The sequence below is a fragment of the Halichoerus grypus genome, chromosome 11 (assembly GCF_964656455.1).
Source record: "Halichoerus grypus chromosome 11, mHalGry1.hap1.1, whole genome shotgun sequence".
NCBI classification, from domain to species: Eukaryota; Metazoa; Chordata; class Mammalia; order Carnivora; family Phocidae; genus Halichoerus; species Halichoerus grypus.
The window spans coordinates 82,511,542-82,538,034 of NC_135722.1; the positions used below are offsets into that span (position 1 = coordinate 82,511,542).

General features: G+C 49.0%; 2 protein-coding genes across 4 annotated transcripts in view; one reads left to right on the forward strand and one right to left on the reverse strand.

The window, feature by feature from the left end:
• B3GAT1 (beta-1,3-glucuronyltransferase 1) overlaps nt 1–8,447 on the forward strand; it is a 30,470-nt gene extending 22,023 nt beyond the window's left edge. For 2 of the 3 annotated variants that reach the window (XM_036088126.2, XM_036088127.2), the window contains exons 4-7: nt 2,637–3,145; nt 3,802–4,098; nt 4,857–4,957; nt 6,263–8,447. In XM_036088126.2, coding sequence (XP_035944019.1) covers nt 2,637–3,145; nt 3,802–4,098; nt 4,857–4,943 — 893 coding nt within the window. In that variant the 3' untranslated portion in view covers nt 4,944–4,957; nt 6,263–8,447. The remainder of the gene's footprint in view (nt 1–2,636; nt 3,146–3,801; nt 4,099–4,856; nt 4,958–6,262) is intronic. The other variant, XM_078058738.1, reaches the window with a different exon arrangement.
• A 2,194-nt stretch (nt 8,448–10,641) lies between these two features.
• Nucleotides 10,642–26,493, reverse strand: part of GLB1L2 (galactosidase beta 1 like 2) — a 52,698-nt gene continuing 36,846 nt past the window's right edge. Inside the window, exons 8-19 of the mRNA XM_036088115.2 lie at nt 25,943–26,013; nt 22,841–22,925; nt 21,100–21,237; nt 20,438–20,518; nt 19,916–20,022; nt 19,104–19,244; nt 15,676–15,747; nt 15,313–15,391; nt 13,080–13,167; nt 12,667–12,778; nt 12,110–12,226; nt 10,642–11,831 (exon numbers count right to left, since the gene is read on the reverse strand). Of these exons, the coding sequence (XP_035944008.1) occupies nt 11,745–11,831; nt 12,110–12,226; nt 12,667–12,778; nt 13,080–13,167; nt 15,313–15,391; nt 15,676–15,747; nt 19,104–19,244; nt 19,916–20,022; nt 20,438–20,518; nt 21,100–21,237; nt 22,841–22,925; nt 25,943–26,013 (1,178 nt within the window). The 3' untranslated portion in view covers nt 10,642–11,744. The remainder of the gene's footprint in view (nt 11,832–12,109; nt 12,227–12,666; nt 12,779–13,079; nt 13,168–15,312; nt 15,392–15,675; nt 15,748–19,103; nt 19,245–19,915; nt 20,023–20,437; nt 20,519–21,099; nt 21,238–22,840; nt 22,926–25,942; nt 26,014–26,493) is intronic.

Sequence of the window (26,493 nt, forward strand, 5' to 3'; positions counted from 1 at the left end):
CAGCAATTCTCCTATTGAAACGTGCATCATATTACAGGATAAAATACAAAAGCACCCAGGCCCATCCCAGAGAAAGAGAGGATGGGTCTGGAGTAGGGCCTGCAAATCCACATGTAGCTCATAACCCCGAGTGATTTGGATGCCGGCAGTAGTCAAGAATCATAGTCGGAAGGCAGGCTGCTCCACAGTTATGCAGTGGGTCCTGCTCAGCCCCAGCAGTTCCTGAAGCTTCCATGAGGAAGATTTTCCAGGCTGAAGATCAAGGAATTCCCACTGTCCAATGCTGGGCACTTAGAGCCTCTCCTGACATTTATCCTCCAACTTCTCTCTTTGGTGCTCTTCATTTTGGAACTGTTATCCTACAACTACATCATTCCAGAAGGGTTAAAGCTACCATATACCAAGTGACATAGTATCATGTGGATTCCATTCTTGGCAGAGCTCTAGGGTCAGAGGTGTCAGAATGTTTTACTAAGCCCTGATGATAGTGCCTGAGGATGGGGAGCTGGCATTCTGTCTCCTCAGAGTATGCCAAGAGGGCTGAAGGAAAGCTGCAGTGAAATCATGTCAGGGTGGCCAGGAGGCCTTTGTGACTCAAAGGTTGCAGAAGCCCTGGAGCCAGCACAAAGAGCTAAGCTCACGCTGTGGCCAGGTCAGAAGGCATGGAGAACGTTCCCAGGGCCCAGACCCGCCTGTTTGGGAGGACTTGAATGGAACAAAGGTGGGGAAGATGGCTCTGAATCTTTCTTCCCAGGCCTCAGTTTCACTGACTGCAGGATAAATAAACCCTTATATATATCTTGGTCAGAATCCCCATCATCCACCTCTCTTTCCTCAACTCTGTTATGTTTTCCCAGTTTGACCCCAAAACCGCTCCAAAAAGTCGCCTTTGATCAACAGAGGCTGAGCATTCACACCCCGGGGGCAGTGTGTCTCCCTCCCTGGTGCAGACTCCTCGCTATCGCTGTATGTCTTACTGTGCCGTTGGCCTATGTGAACTCCCCAAGAGCCCAGAGCCGGTCTTCTGGGTTCATCTGTACCTCCTCCCAGAGCCCAGCGGCACACCTCATACGACCACCACACACACACACCCCATCTGCAAAGAACAGCGATGGGAAGGAAGGGAGGTGACAGAATGGCTGATTCCCAGCATCCTCCCTGGAACCATACTTCTACCCAATGGTGAGAATGCTCTTCTCCGGCTGCATGAAGCCATGCAGATGTAGGGCTGGCAACTGTCTTCCCTAGCAGTGTTCTGGGTCCTTTACATCTATTGACTCAATCCATAGAGTAACTCAATAAAGTTAATTCTATTATTGGCTCCATATTGCAGTTGCTAACATTGAGGCACCAGAAGCTAAGTGACCTGCCCAAGGGCAATAGTAAGTGATAGAACTGGACAGGGTCTGAGCCTGGGCACTCACATTCCTAGGTATGTCCTCTGACCCGTACCACCTCCTGCTGAGATGCTGTAAGAGCAGTGAGGGCCACAGAGTTGTTCAAACAGAAAGACATAACTTGAAGAGGAGGGGCTCATTAAAAACAAGAATACCAATGCCGCTGATTTCTCCTCTGGACAGAACTACTAGCGTCAGTAATGAGAAAAATGTCCAGGATCTAGAAAAAGCTTGGTTAGAGCTGCCCCAACCGAAACAGGTTGCCCTCAAGGAGGAATGGGTTCCCCAGGACTGTGAGTGTTTCACCAGAGGCCAGAACTCCACAATGTCCCACACACCGTCCCTCATGGTGTCTTGGGGAGTAATGCATAAACACTAGCTGGATGTTAGCACAGTTGGGATCAGTGGTCGAGTTAGTCTCCCAGATGGCTGGATGAGTCCAAAAGTACAGATCAGGAGATGACATCGGAGCAACAGAAGAGCTAAAACAGGTTCCCGCTCTGTCTTCCTGTGTAGGCTAAAATTTAAGAACATCTAAAAGTACAAACAACAGGTTCAGGATTCAAAATTATCTTGACAACTATAGGCATGACCCTGGAAGAAAACGTGATAATTAAGTATGAAATTCTGCACCAAGACTCCTAAGACCAGGAAGGGAGAGGCCCCACTTAAGTAGAAACTTGTGAAAAATCGGGCTGAGCCACCCTCAGGCTCGTGGGGTGCACAGTGTGCCGCGTCTAGGAAAGCCCCAACACTGCGCTTGGGCCCTGTGGCATCTACACCAGTACGGGTGGCAGCGCTGTGGTGCTGGGCAACCCCAGTCCTGGGCGGGGCCGCTGGGGTGGCAAGTGCAGGCAGATGGGGAGGGCTCTAGGGTGGGAAGCGTCAGGACACTTTGTCATATAAAACCCAACACATTTAGGAAGTGAGAAGGCAGCCTTGGAACTTGGCCAGCCACACTCAAATAGCTACAGAGCTGTCAAATGTGAGAAGGAGGGAGAGGTTATTTCTGTGTAATTTCGGGAGTCAGAACTAGGAAAATGCCCGAGAGCATTCCAGAGATGCAGCTTTCTGGGTGAGCTTACAAGCTTAGAGCCCCAGGCAGGTTTCCCATGACAATCCTGCAGAAGGAGCAGAGAGGTTCGTCTTAGCAGGGTGGGCGGCCTCCGGCCCAGTACCTGAGGCCAGAGCCGGGCCTGCGCGGCCGGTCCCCACACCGTGTGTCTCCCAACCCCACAGATGACGGCAGCGACCCCCGGCGCGATGCGCCCCCGGGCGCCGACCCCAGGGAGTACTGCATGTCGGACCGCGACATCGTGGAGGTGGTGCGCACGGAGTACGTGTACACGCGGCCCCCGCCGTGGTCGGACACGCTGCCCACCATCCACGTGGTGACGCCCACCTACAGCCGCCCGGTGCAGAAGGCCGAGCTGACGCGCATGGCCAACACGCTGCTGCACGTGCCCAACCTGCACTGGCTGGTGGTGGAGGACGCACCGCGCCGGACGCCGCTCACCGCGCGCCTGCTGCGCGACACCGGCCTCAACTACACGCATCTGCACGTGGAGACGCCCCGCAACTACAAGCTGCGCGGCGACGCCCGCGACCCGCGCATCCCGCGGGGCACCATGCAGCGCAACCTGGCCCTTCGCTGGCTGCGCGAGACTTTCCCGCGCAACTCCAGCCAACCCGGCGTCGTGTACTTCGCCGACGACGACAACACCTACAGTCTGGAGCTCTTTGAGGAGGTGTGGGACCAGGCAGAAGGCGGGGAAGGGGCGGGAGGATGCCGGCGCAGGGCCTCTGGTGTGGGGCCCCTTGGAATGGGCACATAGAGAAACCATAGGGTTGGGGTGGGGGGGCGGGTGCCAACTGGGGTCAGTGTAGACTGCAGGGAACCAGGAAAGGGATGGAAAAAACTCGCTGCAAGTTTCAGCAGTCATCCCTGGTTAAAGGGAAGAAAGTGGGTGGTGGAGCTCTTAGACCAAAGTCTTTGCCTTAGAGGCATTGTCTCAGCGAAGGCCTCGAGGGGGTCTAGATTCTATGTGGAACAGTTTGTTCTTGGGGTTTGTGAGTCATGGGAGTCTGGGGCAGGGGAAGGAGTCATTTTAGACTCTAAATTAGGAAGATGGAGGTTTTGCAGGAGAGAAAGCTGGGCTGCCAAGTCTTGTGGAGAAGCAGCATGTCAGCTGGGTGAGAGGTCAGGCCTTGTCCACAGTGAGGCAGGTTACCCTGTAGATGCCCACCATGGAGAATGCATCTGGAGACAGGGCTGGGCTGGATCCCCTGGTACGGCTTCAGATGGCCTGTCTGCATAGAGCTCATCGATTTCCCCTTCTCTGGGGCCAGGCTCCATTCCCCATCAGCAGTCCCACGTGTCCTGACTCTGGATCCCCTCTTGTAGATGCGCAGCACCAGGAGGGTGTCTGTGTGGCCCGTTGCCTTCGTTGGTGGCCTTCGGTACGAGGCCCCACGGGTCAACGGGGCAGGGAAGGTGGTCGGCTGGAAGACAGTGTTCGACCCGCACCGACCATTTGCAATAGACATGGCTGGATTTGCTGTCAACCTGAGGCTCATTCTACAGCGTAGCCAGGCCTACTTCAAGCTGCGTGGCGTGAAAGGAGGCTACCAGGAAAGCAGCCTCCTCCGAGAACTTGTTACCCTCAATGACCTGGAGCCCAAGGCAGCGAACTGCACCAAGGTAAACCCTCCCAGAACTGACAGCTATAATGCAAGCTTTTTCCAGCCCATCCAAACCCTCCTACAGATCAGAGGGAAGGAAATAAAGACCTCAAAACAGCCCTGCAAAGGACCAGCCTAGAGCCATGCCTTCCTCAGGAAGGTAGCTTATCCTGTCAGAGGCCATCACACTAAAGTCAAGCAGGGAAATACAGAGGGTGGTGGTCAGTGAGCAGGGCCAAGGGTTGCCTTCCCTCCCAAACCTCAAAAGAGCTAGGCTCCACGACCGCCCTGCCAGACAAGTGTTCACGTATGTACAAACACATGCTTGCCTGGGTGCATGCACACACACCCGGGCGCACACATGCATGCATGCACGCGGACACACACACTGCTTCTAGTTTGGATTTCTCCAGCTAGGGCCTGAACTATCACTTGGCTGAGCCAAAGCCTCCTGAAAATTCCTCCCTCTCTAGAGAGACCTATGAAGAAACAGGGGAAGACGAAAAGCAAGAGGAGATCTTGGAACTGACTTGTCTATCTTTTGTAGCTACGCACTTTTTGTTTCCAACAGATATTTTGAATGCATCATTTATGTATAAACAGCAAGAATGAGGGGGGGTAGGTAAAAATAAAGAACAATGGAGAAAATCTTGATGGAACAAGGACAGAACAGGAGGGGCAGGAAAAGTACTTGCGGAGCGTGGGAGTGAACAGGGAGGTGGCAGGCTGAGGTCAGGGGGGCCTGCCCCATGTTGTTTCATGTCTCTGGACACACAGATCCTGGTCTGGCACACACGGACGGAGAAGCCGGTGCTGGTGAATGAGGGGAAGAAAGGCTTCACTGACCCCACTGTGGAGATCTGAGCTCCAGGATACAGGTATGGCAGGGATGAGGGTAAACCACACATGAGGCAAGGGCACATCAGGTTGGGATGCAGAATAAATCTGCCGAGGCTTTTCCTCTTGGCTTTTAATTGTGGGAGGTCAGGGCAAAGGGGGGCAAGAGCGGAAAGGGCATAGCTGAAGTCCCCGTCCCATTGTGCCACCTGGAAGTTACCGGGAGCCAACTTGCCCCACACAGCTGGGTCCTTCTGCCACCAGCAACTTTGAAGGCCTCACCTTCTAGACATGGCCTCATGACAACCTCCTGTCATTACTGCTATTATCTTGGCCATGACACCGGTCCTGTTGGAAGACATTGCCGTGTGCACGCTTTCTCCTAGGCTCTGTCTTCCCCTGTGGTCGTCCGCCATGCTGCTGTGACAGGGACCCCTCACTCACTGCTTCTACCTCATCAGGCACGTCCATGTGTCTCTTAGTTGTAACCGTGTAGTGCAGGGGTGAAAGCACGGACCCCAGAGCCTAGTTCAGCCTCCAGGCCTACCACTTTTCACCCTTTGACTTTACTTTCTTCCTCTAGGTCTCAGTTTCTTGGTCTGTAAAACAGGCTGTTGGGGGGACCAGGAACAATCTTTGGTACACAAGGAGTCTTATATAAGTGTTGCTATTTTTAATTGAGTCTTTAAAACTTTTGTAGTGTTCCATGATTCATACGCAAACAATGAATCATGGATCACTACATCAAAAACTAATGACGTACTGTATGGTGATTAACATAACATAATAAAAAATAAATAACTAAATAAAACTTTCTATTGAAGTAGGCCACAGGACCTATCTACATTTTAGAGGTAAAGAAATGGTGTTCAGAAAAGCTAAATGAAGTGAATTGTGCCAGCTGGTTTTCCAAGTCAGGAATTGTCTATGGGCTTTTCTAGGATGTCGTCACAGAGGTGGGAGCTCAGACAGTGGAATACATATCTGTGCTCCGGCCCCAGAGTTAAGCTTCAGCGTCCCTATCGTGTTTGCCACTGCCCTGCCCACAGGAGACCACAGGGTGTCAGTCGGCCTGCTTTGTGCCCTGAACCAAAAAATCAGCTTGACCAGTGCTGCTGAAAATGCACCAGTACTGAGCCCCGTTCCCTGCCTCCTCACCTGGTCACTGGAAGAACCCAGCCGCCTCGCAATTAGGGATCCACAGAGGACCCTAGGGGTTGGGCTCTGCAGAGCTCCTGGGTGAACTCTGATGGGGGCTCAGGATTGGGCAGTTTGGCCAGACTGGCTGCCCCTCACCTGCCTCCCCTCTTCATGCCTCACCCATATTCCTCCTCTCCCCTTCACAGGAGCCTCCTTCTCAGACCCTGTTCCTGGCCTTCCATCCTCTTCCCATGGCTGATGGTCCCTCCGAGGCAAACTCCTAAGGAATCACCATCACCCTCCTTTCTATTCTGAGGGCTTCAGAGAGAGCCCAGCTTGATGCCAGGACAAAGGACGGAGAACCTAAAGCACAGAAATCCCAGACCTGTTGTTCTCTTCCATCCAGCACGACCAGGGGCCCAGCTGCTAGTTGAGCCATGCCAGCCAGCAAGCCGGTGCCCCAGCATGCCTCCCCAGAGCTTCCCGCGCTGACAGGGCCTGCGGGAGCAGACGCAGTGGGCACCGAAGCCCTGGAGTGATGCCAGGCTGGGAGAGAGGTGAAAAGACCCCGGATGTCCAGTGCAGTGTGGCCTTCCCTGGCTCCCTGCTCCTGGGGCCCAGCATGACCGCACAGGCCATCCGGCCAGGGAATTCTGAAGACCAGAGAGCAGCCCCCTGCCCAGGCATCAGGAACACCCCCTCCCCTCCTCAGAGAGCTGTTCTCAAGTAGACATACCTCTCTGGCTTTCCTCTGGTTCCTATTTCCAGAGCATAAGGCTGTCTTTGATCCCAACAGGCGACCACCCTGCATGAGGGGAGCCTGGGCCTGCCATCAGGCTCCCCCATACCCCAGGCTGTGGTAGGAGTAGAGCCCCTTACTCTGGCCACACATCCCTCAAACCTGCTCCTTCCAGCACAGAGAAGGAGGTGGGCCCTCGAGCCAGCACAGGTCATGGACTGACCTGGTATAAGACCATGCAGGCCCCAGTCTACACACTGCCTCCCCCCTGCCCACTGGGCCCCAGGGCCCTTTGCCTGGGCTGGGACTGGGGTGGCCAGGAGCCCTCTTTCCAGAGCTCTTGAGAACCACAGACCTCAGGGGCTGAAGTGAGCCTGGGTGGGCAAGGTGGAAAGAGGAGGGAGGCAGGGGCAGTTCCATACTCCTTTCTGCCCCTGGTTGGGGGGGGGTGGGGGCTTAGGGTTAACAGAGGGATTTGTGGAAAAGGGGCAGAGATCATTTGGACCCTGAGGGGAAAGGAGACCTGAGCACACACTACTTTGGAAATCATTCTATTTTAAACATAAAATGGGAATGAAAACCTCGCTTGTCCCTGAGTTGGGAGCACGAGGAACAAGCCTGCTGCTTGTCCCCTCTCCCCCCCCGCCCCCCCAGAGAAAGAACAGTGTGCATGTACTGCTCCCTGTACCAGGACAGGCCACTGACAGAGACAGCCCTCTTCTGATTCTCTCACTCATGCTCCTGAAAGTTGGAAGCACAATTTCCCTCCCAAGTGGAGGAAAAGGAAAGGCCTGAGCCTACTGAAGAGGTGTTTATTTTTTAACGCTAACAGCCCCCACTCCGTTTAAACTCACAGGACCAGTCTGAGGACCGCTGAGAACCCATTCCTGGGTGGGTGGGTAGGATTCAGTCCAGCAACCTAACATTCAAAAAAAATAGCATTGGCTGCCAATTTTGAAATGGATTTAACTTCCCACGGCATTCGTGAAACCACCCGACGGGATCGCATCCCTGAGAACCCTGAGCCACCTTGCAGGACGTTCCCCAGCCTCTTACACTTTCAGTGGTGGCTGTGGAATCAACCCCTCAGAACCAAGTGGGGTGGCGTGGGAGGGGAGGGAGGAGGTGTGCACAGAGCACCCCCCAAACGAGTGAATTTATGCCCAGGCACGGCACTGCCTCACTCACCAAAACCAGCCCTGAATGCTCAGGTCAGCCTGGCTGGTCTTAGGCCACCTTCTTAGCCAAAAACCCAGGGCTCATTTTTCAGGAAATTGATAATGAACAACAAAATGGGATATCCTCCCTCTCTCTGTTTTTGTTTTTGTTTTTTTGGCGGATGCTATTTCCGTTGTTTTCACCTAATAGCCTCTCTTAGCTGCATGTGTATTTATTTATAATTATAACCCTGGTGGACTGCAGCTTTCATCTTTGTTGGGAATGAGTTTTTTCCAAATCAGAGTTGGGTCCATGACTACAAGTTGTTTCCCAGACCCAGTCTGTTCCTGCCCCCCACCGCAAAGGAGTGAGGCTGGGGGCTCAGAGCCCCGAGAACAGAGCCCATGCAGCTGCACCATCTGGTCGGTTTTAATTTAACTGTATTTAATTTGTTTCCAAAATTAAAAGTCAAACATGGTTTTTAACAGCCCTAACCCTCTGTAGCCATGCCTTATTCTCATATACTGTTTTAACCATCCAACAAGTAGTTACTTGGCAGGCATGATTCTAGGAGCGAGGACAGAGCAGCGAAAAACCAGAGCACTGGCTTCATGGAGCTTCCCTCCTTGGGAAATGAGACACAGGGACACTAGGCAAATCTACAGTATTTCAGATGCGATCTGGTCTAAGGAGAAGTATGAAGCTGGATGCGGGTGTCAGAGTGGAGCTGAGGAGGAGCTGATCCCTGCCCTAGGGCCGTAAGAAGAGCCTCCCTGATAAGGGGACAGAGTAGTGCAGCAATTACTTTGGTCAGAGCTTTCCAGAAAAGAACTCGCTCCCATGCAGAGAGTACTTAGCATGTTTAAAGATCAGCAAAAAGGCCAGTGTGCCTGCAAGTGACTGGCAAGATGGGAGGGGGTAGGATGGGAGGGGGGATGGATGCAGTTGGTGGAGGGTGCAGAATACGTTGGCCCTGGGAACCAGGGAAAAGCTTTCGGCTTCTCCCCCGAGGGAAAAGGGAATTGGAACCACTGGAGGGTTTGGAGCAAAGGACCAACACGATCTAACTGGACTGTAAAGAAATCACTCCCCTTCCTGTGCTGACGATAAACAGAGGGCAGGGTAGGCTAGGGGAGGCCGCTCCTGCCATGATCCAGGCAGGAGAGGACAGTGAGTCAGAAGAGCAAACCTTGGGGCAGAGAGAAGTGGTCAGGTTCTGGACGTGTCTGAGGTACAGCCAGGAGAATCACCTGATGGAGTGGCTATGCAATATGAAAGAGAGGAGCCAAAACAAATCTGAGACACAGAATAGAACTGCCATTTCCTGCTACAGGGCGGAGTGCAGGAAGGATCACGGGGGAGTCATCGGAGTTTGGTGTCACACGCAGGAGAGAAGGTGAGTGGACTGTGAGTGGGCCTGGAGCTTGGATGGAGAAAAACATCAGAGAGCATGAATGTTGAGGCTATTTACAAACCCCCCAGTCAGTGAGGCCCCCATCACAGTGAGTGTGGACAGAGGGAAGAAAAGGCCCAAGGAGCAGGCCTGGAGACCTTCAGCGTTTAGAGGTAAGGGTTATGAGGAGTCTTCTAAAGACTCTGTGATGAGGCCATCCAGTAGGAAGGTCTGGACAAACCATGAATAAACTCTGGAAGACGAGCTCTGCCAAGGGGCTTTGACGGAAGCTGCAGGGTCAGCTGGCAGATAAGAAGGTCAAGAACAGTGAGTTGGTGCAAGAGGACCAATGCAGCCCTGCACAGATGTGGATAAAAGCAATTCAAGGGGATTCTTCACTTTACAAAAGGATCACCGTAAGATTCATTTAAACACCAGTTCCCTATCACATTTTCCAACAGAAGCCAACTTTTACGTACACCTTTGTAAAATTATGCTCAGGTGTAAAGTAAGGTGCAATGACACACTCCCCAGTGCCGGCCATGCCCAAGCCCTGGTCTCAGCCGAGTGTTAGCTGTGTGCTTTCCATTCCAAGGCAATTCAGGAACAGCAGATGAGTTTGAGCAAGACTGGGGACTTTACCTGTATCTGGCTCCCCAGCCCTTGTCCATGAAATTCACTTTCATAAGCTCTATTTCTCTGCCCCTAGTGGACCCTTGGGCCCAGCCCCTTGTAACTAACTGTCTGTCCTTGACCCAGGCTCAGCTCTTGGGCCCAGTGGCTACACACTACAAACGCCCCCTTCCTTGGGCAGGCCCAAGATGGGAGCCATGGGGCTGCTGGGAGCCTCATGGCCTGCTATCCCCCAAAGGTCTTTATGGGCTCCTGGCACAGGCACCGTTCCGAGGAGGTGTTGGCTATCTAACTTCGATTACTACTGAAGATAGTTTGTGGCAGTACAATCCAGATGTTACATGTGAGGAAAACTCACCCGCTACCTCACATGGAGAGCTCCTGGCTGTCCAGCAGATTCTTACCACCTGCCTACCAGCACCAGAACGGATCTGTATAGGACTTCTCCTCCCCAAGGGCACTGCCGATTCATGATGACATTTCAGGCAGAATGAAGGTCAGGAGGGAGGTGGTAAGGAGACAGGGGCTGGATCATCCACTAACCGGGTCAAGTCTGTCTAGACTCTGAGTGCCAGATGGGCTAAGTGGGTACCTGACCCCACGATGCCTTTGCCTGTGATAAACGGGCACAGACGGGACCAGGAAAGTATCACCAAAAAGGGTTTGATTCAATTCTGTTGCTTTATTGCAATTCAGGACAGGGAACCAGAGCTAACCCAGTGGATTCAATCCCTAGAACAAGCGCCTCAAATTTGGATAGACAACTGCAAAGGAAGGCTGCTTCTCCTCCCTGCTGCTTAAGTTACAGGGAGTTGAGGGAGAGAGACTGAGCTGGAGGCAAGATCTGGTCTAGGCCTGTGGGCCCCGTGGCTACACCAACATTCCGGGGAGACTACCTGCCCGTGCCCCCAGAGCTGGGCCTTCAGACCAGGGTGTGGTTCTTACTAGGGTCTGCATTCCCTCCTCAGCTGATGCTTCTTCTCATTGAGTTAAACTGGAAATACTCTCTAATTCAGGAAAGTAAGTGGCTGAGTATTTCTGTTTCTCCTAAGCTTGGGTTGTCATCCTGTCAGATGCAATTAGAGTGGAAAATGAGAAGGAGAAAATGTGTGTGTCTCTCAGAGTTTCTTCCAGAATCCCAGAGAAGGCTTGGGGAGGGTTGAGAAGAACAAAGATGATTCAGGTGAGACACCCACCCGCTTCCCTATCCTCTACAAATGGTGACAAACCTTCCATTTCAGATGAAAAGGGGCCAGGAGGGGCGTGGTTGAGCACAGGTGAGAACATCATAGGAGCAAACCTGTGTCTAGAAGTTATGCCCAACTGAGGGCCCCAGGCATCATCACGTGGACATCTGATTACACATTCCTACCCTAGAGAGGCATCCCTCTGTCCTCTCCCAGAAGACAAGGGAAGTAGGACAGGTGCCAGCAACAAAGCCCAGTCAAGAAGCCACTTAGGACATCAAAAGCTAATGATGTATGGTGATTAACATAACAATAATTTTTTTTTTTTTAAAAGCCACTTAGGTAAGGAGGGGGCCCCACCCTCCTATCCCACTTTTCTTCTTCAGTTCTTCCAAGTTTAGGGTCTTGAACTGAATGAGTGGGCCTTGCTGTAGCCACATGGCTGCCTGAGGATGCTACTTAAGGAACCTCTCCTGCATGGGAGGGTGTGAGGGAGCAGAGCACCAGGCTCCGGCCAGCTGAGGGGGACAGTGGTGCTCTCCTGCTTCCTGCCACCAGGGAGTGTGGGGCGGTGCTGCTCAGTCAAGGTACTGGCTCCTGCCTAGGTGGGGCGTTTCAGTGAACTGTATCACAGGGCCTGCCGTCTTCTCCTCGAAAACAATAACCTGGGGGAGAGAAGGGCTGGTGTATGACAGCAGCAAAGGTTTGTCTTGGAGCCAGATGAGGGTGCCTTAGGGGAAGGGATTGAGAGCCACACTGGAAGGAACAGGGACCCACAACTCATCATCACCAAGGGAGGAATGCAGAAGGGGCTGGCTAAACCTTCTGCCCCATCTCCTACCGTAATGAGCCTAAATAGACTGTTACCTGAACCCCGCCCCCAGGAAAACATTGTGATACCAGGGAGGGCTGGGTCGAGGGAAGAAGCTGCAAGTGCTCCCACCTGGTTGATGCCTTGGTCCAACCAGGCACCTGGGAGGTAGAGGGTCTCCTGGGGTCCAATGTTCCAGTAGCGTCCAAGGTTTTGGCCATTGATGAATACAACCCCCTTCTCCCAGCCCTTTAAGCAGAGTGGGAAAAGGATTAGTTGACCATGACAGCCACCAAATATAAAGTCACATGGGAAGACAGAGACAGACACATGCCATGAGTGCTTCTCTCAGCTTCCAAGATACCAGTGTGAATGAGTATTTCAACAGCCATGAGGTTAACACAAGGGTGTTCTATCTCCTGAATCCACTAGCTCTGAGCTCCCCAGCAAGGTACCCAAGAGCAGACCTGGACCCTGAGAAGTACCACCAGGTGGTTCTTCTGATCTGAATCCACTCCCCCACCCCAGGGAGGCCCCAGGGAGGCCCCAGGTGCCCTTCAGACAGGGCAAAACAGAGAATCTCTGGGTGCACGTGGTATAGAGGGCTCCAGCAAGGACAGGTACAGGGCTTGGGCTCAGAGCTCTCTGAGGGAAGACCGGAGAGCCCAGGCAGGGAGGGGACTACAAACCTCCAGCTTCATGAAGGTGTCAAAAGGGGAAAGGGAAATAGACAAGGCACCCAAAAAGAAAGCAGGGAACGTAGGTACTTCAGGGATAGGGCTCCATTTGTCGACGCTGAACCTATGAACAGAATGGAAGACAAGAAAGAAAGGAGGGCACTTTCTCAGATTTGGACCTGTCCTGAATCTAATTACAAAGGCATTCCAAATACCCTCACCCACCCCCACCTGTTAACCAGGGTATCATGGAAATTCCCTAGTCTCTAGTGCTGGTACTGCCCCTACCTTGGGCAAGTTTCTCTGGGTTCTGGGTCTGTTTACACTAGAGTGGGAGGGGCTAGGGCAGAGCAGTTCTCTGGGCCTTCCAGCCTCTTACTGCACCTTATCCATGGGTTCAAACACTTCATGCGGTGGGGACTCACCTCTGAAAGAAGCTCTTTTTCATATCCAGGCTGTAGATTCTGAATTTTTTCAGGGGAGAATCATTCAGATAGATATTTCCAATTAAACCTGTGGGAAGGAGTCAAGGAAACATGAATGAGGCCAGAGGCAGGGGCAGAGCTGACCCAGCTAAGGCCCTGCACATATATGGAGAATTTCTGAAAAGTTTCAGTGAGGATTCCTCCAGAAGTATATACTCCCTACAGAGCTTTTCATATGGCATAAAACCTTCTCTAGAAATCCCAAAGGAGAAAAGAATTAGTAACAGCAGTGTTTGCCAGGACCTCCCTAGGATTTGCATAGAAGACTACATCTGAGGGTAATGGGAGCTGAGAATGTCATTGGGTGAGAACAATCTCTGGCCTTTCTCTGAAGGGGAAGCTCCATTTTGGGGCCTAAAATGAGTCCCAAAGGGCAGATAATCAAGAGGTCACAGCAGTTCTAACTTAGCTTCAAGATCAGATTCAGTAGGGTCCCAGACTGAACAGACCTAATAATTCAGCCAGAAATCTTCTACATGACCTAGGAATAAAGATATATTAAGTATTTAAATTGTGAACAGATGGCAATATGACTTGGGTATCCAAGTCTGAGGACCCACACGGACTTGCATAGTGATTAGCTAGTGCCTTGGGGAAGGGGCCAGCAATGTTAGTCCTGGAGCAGCTCCCATGGTCCTCACAATCATGGAGCTGCTGAATTCCTAGAGAGGGAATCTGAATAGGCTGGGAAGTGCAAACAGGTTTCATAGAGCCTACAGACTCTTAAATTACAGGTACAGGTGTGGGGCGGGGGGAGCTCTTTGACTTATAAACACTGAACTGTTCTAGGGAATAAGCACTCCACAGTGAGAGTCCAGGGCACATCTTACTCAGGAACCTGGGGAGGCAAAGACTGAGAACGGGGTGAGCCTGGCAATCCCTTCCTGCCCACAAGAGAGCAAAGGAAGTGAAGATGGGCCTGGAGATGGAGCTCCTAGGGGAAGAAGCCAATATCCAGAGAGGAACACTGGGAGATTCTTTAGGAGAAAAGGAAGATAACCCTGGACAGTACTAGAAGCTACCATGAGGCCTATCTGGAGAGGCAGGAAAGGAAGGGATGCACAAATTTCCTCATTACAAAGGAAAACACCCATGAGAGAGTTGGGAGGTCACCAGTATCCCTTACCATAGTAGGATTTATTTGTCTGAATTCTTATGTTATAACTTACATGAAATCACCAACATTTTGATAGATGAAAAGGAAGAGGCAAATTTAAGCAGAGAAGTTTTAGAAGGCCAGGAAAAATAAAATGAGTTAGTGGGATATTCCTAGGGGAGCATTCCATCAAGAGCATTTGGTTTACTGCAGGTACTACCTCTTCCTCCCCACCACAACTGAGATCATCAGTGGGTTTCCACAGTGGATCAAGAAAAGAAATTCTGGGACACCGGGGTGGCTCAGTCAGTTATGTATCTAACTCTTGGTTTCGGCTCATGTCATAATCTCAGGGTTGTGAGATCAAGCCCTGTGTCAGGCTCCATGCTCAGCGCATAGTCTGCTCGAGATTCTCTCCCTTTCTGCCCCTCCCCCTACTCACATGTGTACATGCTCTCTTTCTCTCTCCCCCTCTAAAATAAATAAATAAAAACTCTAAAAAAAAGAAAAGAAAAGAAAACTTCAGTGTGGAGACCCAAGAAGGCAGGGGTCCTATGTATGCCCTTTTTGGCTTCCTGGGAATCCCCTTCCTTAAGCCTCACCACCCCCAGCCCAGCCCCAGCAGATAGTCCCCTACTAAAGCAGACTACAACCCAGGGAGATCTGGAGAGGCTGGCTCAGTGTTCCCTGTGTGTTCACCATGGCCATGTGGACAACATGCATAAGAAAGAGGTCAGAACCCACATGGGCCTTTCAGGAAGGCCCACTTCCACCTCTCTTCAATAGGCTTCCATGAATTAGCTCCCTCCAATGGGCCTCTGCAATCCACCACTCTCCAGTGGGCCTCCATTACCCACCTCCCTCCAATGGGCCTCCACAAACCACCTCCCTCCAGTGGGCCTCCATGACCCACCTCCCTTCAATGGGTTCCCACAACCCAATTCCCTCCAATGGGCCACCATGACTCCACCTCACTACAGTCAGCCTCCATGACCAGCTGGTGCGCTGGTTTGAAAAAAAATAGCCAGGCATTGCTGAGCACTAGAAGCTCTTCTCTCAGCACATGCTATGACCCACCTTTGCGCTGGTCATCAATGTTATCCCCGTAGTTGACTCGCCCGCGATTCTCCACCAAGATCCTCAGCCTGGTGTAACCCTGCCAGGAACATAGTGGTCGATGATGACCACCTGATTCCCCAGCCATAAGATCACAGCTGCACCTCAGAGTTTCTTTGTGGAACCCCAGTTCTTCCCTGAACTCTGAGAATAGGGGTGAAAGAGTACCCACTGATCAGATAGCAATGTTTTGCCCCTCTTTCCATCAGCAGCTCTGTGGTTAAGGAGCTTCCTGTCTTCCAGGTCTTCCTCTTTGACTCCCACCAAACCTGCTCGGGAAGCAGCTTGGTGCTAGCCATCACCCAGCTCCCCAGGATAACAAACCTGGATCAAGGGAATAACAATCTTCTTCGTTTCATAGTCCAAGAATCCTACAGACACTGTATTCACAAATACCTGCCAAATGAACAGACAGAAAGCATCCATGGGTCGACAGGAGGGAGGCATAATAGGGATCTCTCATAAGTGAAGAAAGGGGTAACATTATGTGTGTGCAGTGAAAGTGGGGGTTAGCCAGGCATAGAGGAAAAATGAAAGCCCATGACTGTAGCTGAAAAGGACAGCAGAGCTGATGGTGATGGGCCATTTCTACACACTGGTAACAGGCAGGTATGTGAGCACTGAGGAGAGAGAGTCAGATGCATATGGTAGGGCTTGATGACCACAAGGTCACAGGAAATAAGATGCCCCAAGATTAGAACACAAATCAATGGTATAGAAATCAAAAAAATAGTAGAACAGATCAAGGAAAATAGGAGCTGGTTTGTTGAAAGAATCAGTAAGATCAATAAACCCCTAGCCAGATTTATCAAAAATAAAAGAGAAAGGACCCAAATAAATAAAATCATGAATGAAAGAGAAAAGATCACAACCAACACTGAAGAAATACAAACAATTCTAAGACATATTATGAGCAATTATATGCCAACAAATTAAGGAATCTGGAAGAAATGGATGCATTCCTAGAAACATATAAACTACCAAAACTGAAACAGGAAGAAATAGAAAACCTGAACAGACCCATAACCAGCAAAGATATTGAATCAGTAATCAAAAATCTCCCAACAAACAAGAGTCCAGGGCTGGATGGCTTCCCAGTGGAATTCTACCAAACATTTAAAGGAGAACTAATACCTATTCTTCTGAAACTTCCAAAAATAGAAATGGAATGAAAACTTCCAGACTCAATTCTCTGAGGCCAGCATTACCTTGTTTCCAAAACCAGACAAAGATCCCACAAAAAAAGGAAATTACAGACCAATATCCCTGATGAACATGGATAAAAAAATTTTCACCAAGATACTAGCTAATAGGATCCAACAGTATATTCAAAGGATTATTCACCATGACCAAGTGGGATTTATTCCTGGGCTGCAAGGTTGGTTCAACATCCACAAATCAATCAATGTGATACACAGCATTACTAAAAGAAAGGACAACAATCATATGATCCTCTCAACTGATGCAGAAAAAGCATTTGACAAAATAAAGCATCCTTTCTTGATTAAAACGCTCCACAGTGTAGGGATAGAGGGAACATACCGAATATCAAAAAGCCATATACGAAAAACCCACAGTGAATATCATCCTCAATGGGGAAAAACTGAGAGCTTTTCTCCTAAGGTTAGGAACATGACAGGGATGTCCACTATCACCACTATTATTCAACATAGTACTGGAAGTCCTAGCCTCAGCAATCAGACAACAAAAAGAAAGAAAAGGCATCCAAATCGGCAAAGAAGTCAAACTTTCACTCTTCACAGACGACATGATATTCTATGTAAAGAACGCAAAAGACTCCACCCCAAAATTGCTAGAACTGATACAGGAATTCGGCAAAGTGACAGGATATAAAATAAATGCACAGAAGTCAGTTGCATTTCTATATACTAACAATGAAGCACAAGAAAGAGAAATCAAAGAATTGATCCCATTTACAATTACACCAAAAACAATAAGATATCTAGGAATAAACCTAACCAAAGAGATGCAGGATCTATACTCTGAAAACTATAGAACACTTATGAAAGAAATTGAGGAAGACACAAAAAAATGGAAAAACATTCCATGCTCATGGCTTGGAAGAACAAATATTGTTAAAATGTATATGCTACCCAAAGCAATATAATTCCTATCAAAACACCATCAACATTTTTCACAGAGCTGGAACAAACAATCCTAAAATTTGTATGGAACCAGAAAAGACCCCAAATAACCAAAGTAATGTTGAAAAAGAAAACCAAAGCTGGTGACATCACAATTCCAGACTTCAAGCTGTATTACAAAGCTGTAATCATCAAGACAGTATGGTACGGGCACAAAAACAGACACACAGATCAACGGAACAGAATAGAGAACCCAGAAACGGACTCTCAACTCTAAGGCCAACTAATCTTTGACAAAGCAGGAAAGAATATTCAATGGAAAAAAAAAGACAGTCTCTTCAATAAATGGGGTTGGGAAAATTCGACAACCACATGCAAAAGAATGAAACAGGACCACTTTCTTACACCATACACAAAAATAAACTCAAAATGGATAAAAGACCTAATGTAAGACAGGAATCCATCAAAACCCTAGAGATGAATGCAGGCAGCAACCTCTTGACCTTGGCCACAGCAACTTCTTGCTAGACACATCCCCAAAAGCAAAAGAAACAAAACCAAAAATGAACTATTGGGACTTCATCATAATAAAAAGCTCTTGCACAGCAAACAGTCAACAAAACCAAAAGGCAACTATGAAATGGGAGAAGATATTTGCAAATGTCTTACCAGATAAAGGGCTAGTATCCAAAATCTATAAAGAACTTATCAAATTCAACACCCAAAAAACAAAAAAATCTGGTCAAGAAATGGGGAGAAGACATGAATAGACATTTCTCCAAAGAAGACACACAAGTGGCCAACAGACTCATGAAAAAATGCTCAACATCAGGGAAATACAGATCAAAACCACAACGAGACACCACCTCACACTGGTCAGAATGGCTAAAATTAACAACTCAGGAAACGACAGACGTTGGCGGGGATACAGAGAAAGGGGAACCCTCCTACACTGTTGGTGGGAATGCAAACTGGTGCAGCCACTCTGGAAAACAGTATGGAGGGTCTTCAAAAAGTTAAAAACAGAGCTACCCTATGACCCAGCAATTGCACTACTAGGTACTTTCCAAAGATACAAATGTAGTGATCTGAAGGGGCACATGCACCCCAATGTTTATAGCAGCAATGTCCACAATAGCCTATGAAAAGAGCCCAGATGTCCATCAGCAGATGAGTGGATAAAGATGTGGTATATATGTACAATGGAATATTACTCAGCCGTCAACTTGCCATTTGCAATGACATGGATGGAGCTGGAATGTATTATGCTAAGCAAAACAAGTTAGAGTAAGACAAATACCATATGATTTCACTCATATGTGGAATTTAAGAAACAAAACATGAACATAAGGGAAGGAAAGAGAAAGAAAAATAAAGTGAGATGAAAACAGAGAGGGAGACAAACCATAAGAGATGCTGAACTCTAGGAAACAAACTGAGGGCTGCTGGAGGGGAGGCGGGGGGTGGGGGTGGAGGAGGGATAACTGGGTGATGGGCATAAAGGAGGGCACTTGATGTAGTGAGTACTGGGTGTTATATGCAACTAATGAATCACTAAATTCTACCTCTGAAACTAATAATATAGTATATGTTAATTAATTTGAATTTAAATAAAGAATTTTTGTAAAAAAGAGAAACCGCCCCTACCTGTCCCCGGTCACGCACAAGACCACTGAGGATGCCCGATGAAGCAATGGTGGTCTCATACAGAGTGTACCCAAAGGACTGTCCATTTCCATTGTTTATTGGCAGGTTCTCCATATTGACTGGTTTTTCAGAATTGACTGGCTGTATAGAGAAGAGTAGGGGGAGATATAGGCTAGGAAGAGGAGAAAAGAGGCAGCAACCTCATCTTGAGCCTTCTGGGGGAGTGCAAGGTAGCAGACAGATCCCCACCTGGGACTGGGGATTTGGGGGAAGAGGCCCTCTAACCTTTTCTTCTAGTTTGACTTCTCACTATACAAACATAGGGAGCCAATCCAGCCGATTGGCTCTTCAAGCTCCAAAATTCTGATTTTGACTTCTCATCTTATTAGCCCTATGCTGTCCAGGGTCACGGGGAGGGCAGATGTGTGATAACAACGGAATGAAGCCCAGAGATGTACCAGACCTGTAGACTTTCAATCCACCATCATTTCTGCATCACGGCACCCCACTAGGTCAGCTCCAGGGGTGCACCCTCTTCTCAGAGGGGGGATACATCCCATTCACGTGCCTCTTCACCTTCCTCCCTGTCCACCAAGGCTGGAGAGAGAGACTACCTACTGTGTTAACCAGTTTTTCCTCAAATTCTTTTTGTTCCTTCCCAGTTCATACTCTAGCACAAGTTTATGCTCTTTCCTCTGAGCTCTGAAGTCAGGGAATGGACCTCAAAGCTATCAAGCGTTGGTTTTTCTCCCTCCACAGCCCCACTGGCCCACCTAGCTACTGCTCCAGCTTCCCTGCCCCAAGGCACTCACCTCCTCCATGTACTGCAGGGCGTCCCACAGTGACAGGTATAAATTCGGTCTCAAGGGCTCATACGCAGTCTTGGGAAGGAGGTCAGGTTGGGGAGGAAGAGGGACACCTGCAACACAGACAACAGGGCCAACCCAAGAGGACCCAAAAAGTCACTGCCACCTCCAGCCTCCCCAGCCCCTGGCTCCTGTCCACGGCCCAATGTGCTCCTTTATCCTAGAGCCAAGAGGGAAACATTCTTAGACTGCCTGGCCCTGCTAGGAAGGCAACATGGGGGCGGGGGGGTGCAGGGGACTTTACTTTCTCATATCTTCAGGAGTCTTAATGCCCATAGAAAGGCAAAGCTGATGACACACAAACCATGATGAAAACAGTCTCTAAAACTTGCCTGTCCTTGTCTAGGGACATTCTTGTACATAGGTCAACTGGGGTTGAGATGGGGTAGTGAAGAAGTAATTCTTCAGGGGTCTCAGAGCAAAAGCAAGGGCCCAAGTTGGTGCTTGAGTCGGCTGTCTGTCAGGTACCTGAGATAGAGCCAAAGAAACCTCGGAGCTTGAAGTACTTGGCTGTGTAATCCCCAGCCTCTGTCAGCACAGCATCATAGTCTGCAAGACACCAGGATGCTGTCATTGGTCACCTGTGTCACAGGACAGTGTCCACAGCAGCAAAAAGAGAAGGGAGAAGCTGGGGTATGGCAACAAGGTCCTCATCCCAGCAATTTGGGAGGCAGAACACTTCTGGTATGAGCCATCAATCAGAATACAATAAATACTAAATACTATAAAGTTCCACCAAAAGTGCCATGGCCATGGCATGACCCTCAATTTCCTGCATCTTGCCTACCTTCAGGGGACTCTCAACCTAAAGGGTTCAGGAGTCACACATCTCAAGGACCTGAGTAGGGAGAAGAGGCTGCCCTCATCAAAGGACCTTCCCTCATCCTGGCTGTACCTCTCACTTCCTCCAAAGACTTCCAAAGACTCACAGGCATGTGAGTGGGCTTCAGTCTCCTACTGCTCTAAAAGTTTAAAAGTAATAATCCGGGCAAAACCATCCCTTCCCCAGGCACTCTAGAACCAAATGCATTAAAGGTGCCAAACACTGCCCCTAAAGGACTCTGCATAAAAAGCCGCAGACATGCTAATGTGGGATGTTCCAGGGAGGGTCAGTGTTGGGGAATACTTGCCGTAGCTGGTGACATCAGATTTATATTCATGAAAATGCATGGCTCCATTTATGAAGCCAAAGTTGGTACCTCCATGGAACATGTAGAGATTGATGGAGGAGCCAGCATCGAGGATGGCAGACACTGTTTTTAGAACTTCTGCAGGAGGAGGGGAGAAAGGGGATGTGCAGAGCGACTCAGTTTGGGACAAGTCACAAACTTGTTGGCCTCTCAGCTTTCCTAATCCCCCCCAATCCCATCAAATTCAACTCCATAGCTCTGCCCTTCAGCTTCCACTAGAACCGCAATCACAGAAGATGAGGTGTATGAAGAGAAAAGGGCCAGCACCACAGCCCCCGAGCTGCAGTCTTCCAGCTGTTGGTTCCATCATGGCCAAGTCTCCAATGACTATGATCTGAACAATGGCAGCCTTCCACCTCCACTGTTCTCAACACTTACTCACACTTGGTAAGATGCAAAGAGTCACTGGACTCCTAATTGGAGATGTAATTTCTGACCACCTCCCCAGTCCCACCTCTATTAAAGAATTAGCCAAAGACGTGAAAAGATAACATCAAAAGAGAAATATAAAGTGTTAATACATATACACACATACATATATATTGGCAATCAGATTGACAAATATTAAAAATTATTTTAATACTCAGTGTTGATGAATCTGTGGAAAGTAGGTATTCTCATTTAATAATAATAAGAATTGTTATAATCTTCCCAGAGAGCAGTTTAGTACATACATACCAAAATTGAATTAATGTAGCAATTCTATTGCTAGGAACTTATCCTAGGAAAATAATATGCCAGATTTGCAAAACTGGATGTTCAAGAATGTTCACTGCAATGGTGTTCAATCAACAAAAACCACTGGAAACATCCAATTGTTCATCAGTAAGAGAGTGGCTAAATAAATTGGTTTAATCACCAATACAACAGGGTTCTTTGCACTCTTTAAAACAGTGATGGAATCTCTAATAGTATAGAAGGCTGTTCATTTGTGTCAATCAGGGCACAGGCAGGTAACAAAGAGCAGCCATGCCTACGAGCATCCGTATCTCTGTGTGCATGCAGGGCTGCAGACAGACACAGAACTGCCTGCACAATATACAGCTGACCCTCGAATGACACGGGTTTGAGCTGCATGGCTCCATTTACACATGATTTCTTACAGTGCAGTGCTGTAAAGTATTTTCTCCTCCTTACAGTTTTCTTCATAACATTGTCTTTTCTCTAGCTGGTTTTGTCGTAATAATACAGTATATGACACAGACAATATGCAGAATATGTGTTAACCAGTTGCATGTTATCAGTAGGTTTCTGGTCAATAGTAGACTATTAATCATTAAGTTTGGGGGGAGTCAAAAGTTATACCCAGACTTCAAGCGTGCAGGGGGGTCAGCACCCCTAACTGCTGCATTGTTCAAAAGTCAACTGTACGTGTTTTCTCCGGGCTCTGGCGTTTTTATTTCTTCTTCCTACATTTTCTGTATTTGCTGGATGTTTGCAGTAGGTGTGCATTGCCTATCTAATTATCAAAACATAATAAAGCAGTGTTAAGAGTCCTACCATTCACTTCAAATGTCAAGACACATGAGTCTGGAATATCAAGAGCTAACTATGACATGCAGATAATCCCAGGAGCCTTGCACCCTACAGCTCATTTACATCAATTAGCACGTTATTTGGAACTGATTTTTACTTCATAGGGCAATACACATGCTGGGTGTAGGTACTGCAAAGCACTTACCAGAAGAATCCAGGATGTTGTGTGGGCCTCCCCACGAGTCAAACCACCCTGTCCAGTACTCCATCACCATCTTGGGCTGAACCCTCTGGGCACCACAAAATGAGAAGTTAGCTGGCCAAAAGAGGCAGAGAGGAGTTCTTCTTTCAGGGAAATCCCAGCCCTTCTACCCTCCCAACTCCTCCCTGGCCACACACTCCTTGCCGTAAGGGCCATCAAAAGCAGAGCGCAGGTGAGGACCAAATGCACCTGCAACAGCTTATCCTCCACATGTGCCTCCCCCTGCAGGTAGAAAGTGGAATGAACCACCAAAGCTGATGCAGCAGACCCTGATGCCTTAACGTGGCTTTAATGTTGCATACGGAGCTAGCAAGAAAACACAGGGATGTGTTCAAAGTCAGTCTGCATCAGAAGGCAGCATGTGCTCTGGGAGTCTTTTTCTACGTGGGTTTGCTTTCTGGGTCAAGCCAAGCTTTGCCTATCCCCTCTCAGGGAAGGAGAATGTTCTATCAGGATAATTCCATTTCTGACGGGCACCCCGTGGATGCAGACCCCTCAGCTGCTGTTTCCCTTTAGCTGCAAGAGTCAGAGGGCTGTAGAGTAGGCCCCTCTTTGAGGTCTAGTTTAAACATTAGTTAACAAAACTGGACGAGAAAATCAGGGAGTTATTTAGCACAGCTATTCCAGTGCAGGCCCTGCAGCCGCGGTATCTGGCTTCATACCTTGGTTAGGACGTTCGGTAACAATTAAGTCTTTAATATTACTTCCGAATGCTGACTTTGGTGTGGGATTGCCCCAGGGATGCAGAAACCATTCCCAGAACCACGTTCTACTGTGCCGTGTTTGCAGAAACACCAGAGCATCGGGGGAGACAGAAGGACTAACACGCTGGTGTTTCAGGTTCCGCACCAGAGAGCCGTCCTCGTTCATCAAGTACTTTCTCTGTTAGCGACGGCCTTACATTTAGAGGGCAACACATACAGAGCAACCAAATCTAGTCCACAGTAATGGGATAGATTTATTATCTGTTGAATAGAAGATACCAACCACGCCAGAGGAAAAGCCAAAGTAGTCACAATAATTTTTTTAGCAAGACTTGTGGCTTTTTTTTTTTTTTACACCTGTCCACCTCCCAAGAAGGGGATACACTGTGCCATGTTTAAGTCACTAAGGGTGAAGTAGATTCTATGTGCCACATGTCAATAGTCTCCAGGGCTAGGAGGGGGCTCCCTGACTTCAGGGCGCCAGGGCCAAGGTACAGGGATGCCCACCAGTGGCCCAGGTCACTGCGCCGCACGATGTGGGTAAGAGCTGGAGCTCTGCCTCAGTCAGACGGTGCCGTACGCCCTCACCCGCCACTTACTGGGTGCTCTATTTGTTCTCCAATCGGTCTCCTTGACTGTACAATAGTAACCACGGTAGCCAGCTGACCTGGTTACTGGGAGAATTAAATGAGATAATGCACATAATGCCTTTCGCACACGGTGCCTAGCACTTGGGAAGTGCTCAAGAAACACCCACGTTAATTATCTTCATCACTGGACATGCACATGAGGGCCCAGCAGGGTGCTGTTGGACAGCCCAAAGTTGAGCAGAGCTGGGCCTGTCCTGTTTGAGCATTCAAAGCAGACTCTGATCTAAGTCCCCTTCCTTGAGGAAAACATCACTGAACTGAACTGCGGACAGAAAGGCCGTTAACGGTGCCAGTCTGAAGGCAGGATGACCCGGCCTGGGTGCACAGTTGTGGGGCCCCTATCTAAGGATGACCATAAAGGAGCCAACATGAAGCCCTGCTTTCCTGGGTGCTTTCCAAATATTACTTCATTTGATCCTCAAACAACCCCCTGAGCAGGTATTATCATTATCCCCACTTCACAGGAGAGGAAAGAGAAGCAGAGGGGTCACACTACCGAGTGGGCAGAGAGACAGCTCACGATATCCTATACCTGCCTTAGACAGCACTCAGGTACAATCCTCTTTAGTTGCTGGGCTATTGTTTATTTTTGTTTACTCCCCAGGTTGGTCACAAACCCATAAGGCAAAGACCTGCCATCTTAGTCACCACAGGGTAACAGGGCCTGGCCACATTCCACACACAGAGCAGGCACTCAGTCAACACTGGAGGAAGGAAGGAAAGGAGAAAGGGGCTGGACTTGGGGCCCACCGGGACCCACTGTCTCTCCCCTGCTCGGCCTAACAAAGTCTGCCTGGTGTCAGGTCCCATCCTGCCCCATTTCTTCCTGATCACCTTCCCTGAGCATTCCACCTGTCCCTCTAAACTCAGATAGTAGCCACATCATACACACAGGTGGCCCTCATCCTCCACAGCTTCACACTCCCCTGGTGACTTCATATGGATGTGCCTTTGGACCTATTTCTGCTCTCAGAAATGAACAGGTGGAATCGAGAACAGCCCCCACATCTCTGCAGGCATGTACTCACGGGGGATACTAATGTTCCAGCAGCTCCCCACTAGGCCCGGGGAATCAATGCCTACACCTAATAGGTGGTGACAGTCTGGGGCATTCACACCCTTCAGCAGGACACGGTGAGGGATGGGGCCCCAGCTCTGTGAATGGGCTGTCACTACCATGGCCAGATCCCATCTGCCTCCTTAGGAGAGGCATGTGAACTCAAGAGAAAAGAATCAATCAGAATAGGATTTAACTGTAAATTCCCATCAACCTGAAGGATGTGAACTTATACTCAGAAACTCCTCTCCTCTCTCCTCTGACCAGGGATGGCCCAGGCTTCCCATCTTGCTGATGACAATAATCTTTCTAGGCCCAGAGGGACCTTACGGGTTAAAGTCAGACACACAGTACAGGTCAGGAAAGCATTACTCCTCTCAATCCCAAGATGGGCATATCTGGGGCTAACGGAGTCCACAGAATTCTAGTCCAGAGCCTCTGTGAACAGCAGAAGGATGGCTGGGAGGTGAAAGGCTGAGCGAGCCCAGAGTCATCCTCTCCCCATCCTGGAGTCCTGGGCAGAGCTGCAGGTACCTCACAGCAGTTCACACTTCCTGCAGAGGCTCCACTTGACTCTAGGACTTTCGACACTCACACCAAGCAGAGCCGGAAGCTGCCCCTGGGCCAGACTTACCTGCACACTTAAGAGAAAGTTGGTTAATAACTGCAGCTCATGTTGTGACTGCAGGTTGATGGTGGCCAGCACTGTGAATGGAAAAGAGAAAGAGAAACAAAGCATTGTCTTAAAAGCCAGGGAGACTTTCTGAACTAACCCAGGCCTTTCCCAATTTACCAGCAAAATAAATTAATCTTGACATTGTTTCCCACCTCCAATTAGAGTTTAGTTGCTCTGATGTCAGGAGATTTATCTTGTTCCTCTCAGAAACTCTACCACTCAGCTCAGAGCTTACAGGGCAATCACTCACTAGGCATCTGTTCTTGATTAATGTAATTTTTACGAGCAGAGTGTACATTTCTGGTAATTATTCTTTCATAGGAGCCCAGAGTCTGATCTTTGTTTTGCACCTCAAGCATTTAGTGCAAAGTAATGATCTAAATGAAGACTTCCCTTTTATTTCTTAAACGAGGGCTAATTTTCTATTTCATTCCAAAATGTGTCCATTTTTTAGTTTAAAATTATATTTTAAATGGCATCAGTGAAAAGTATGCCCAAGAAAGATGTGG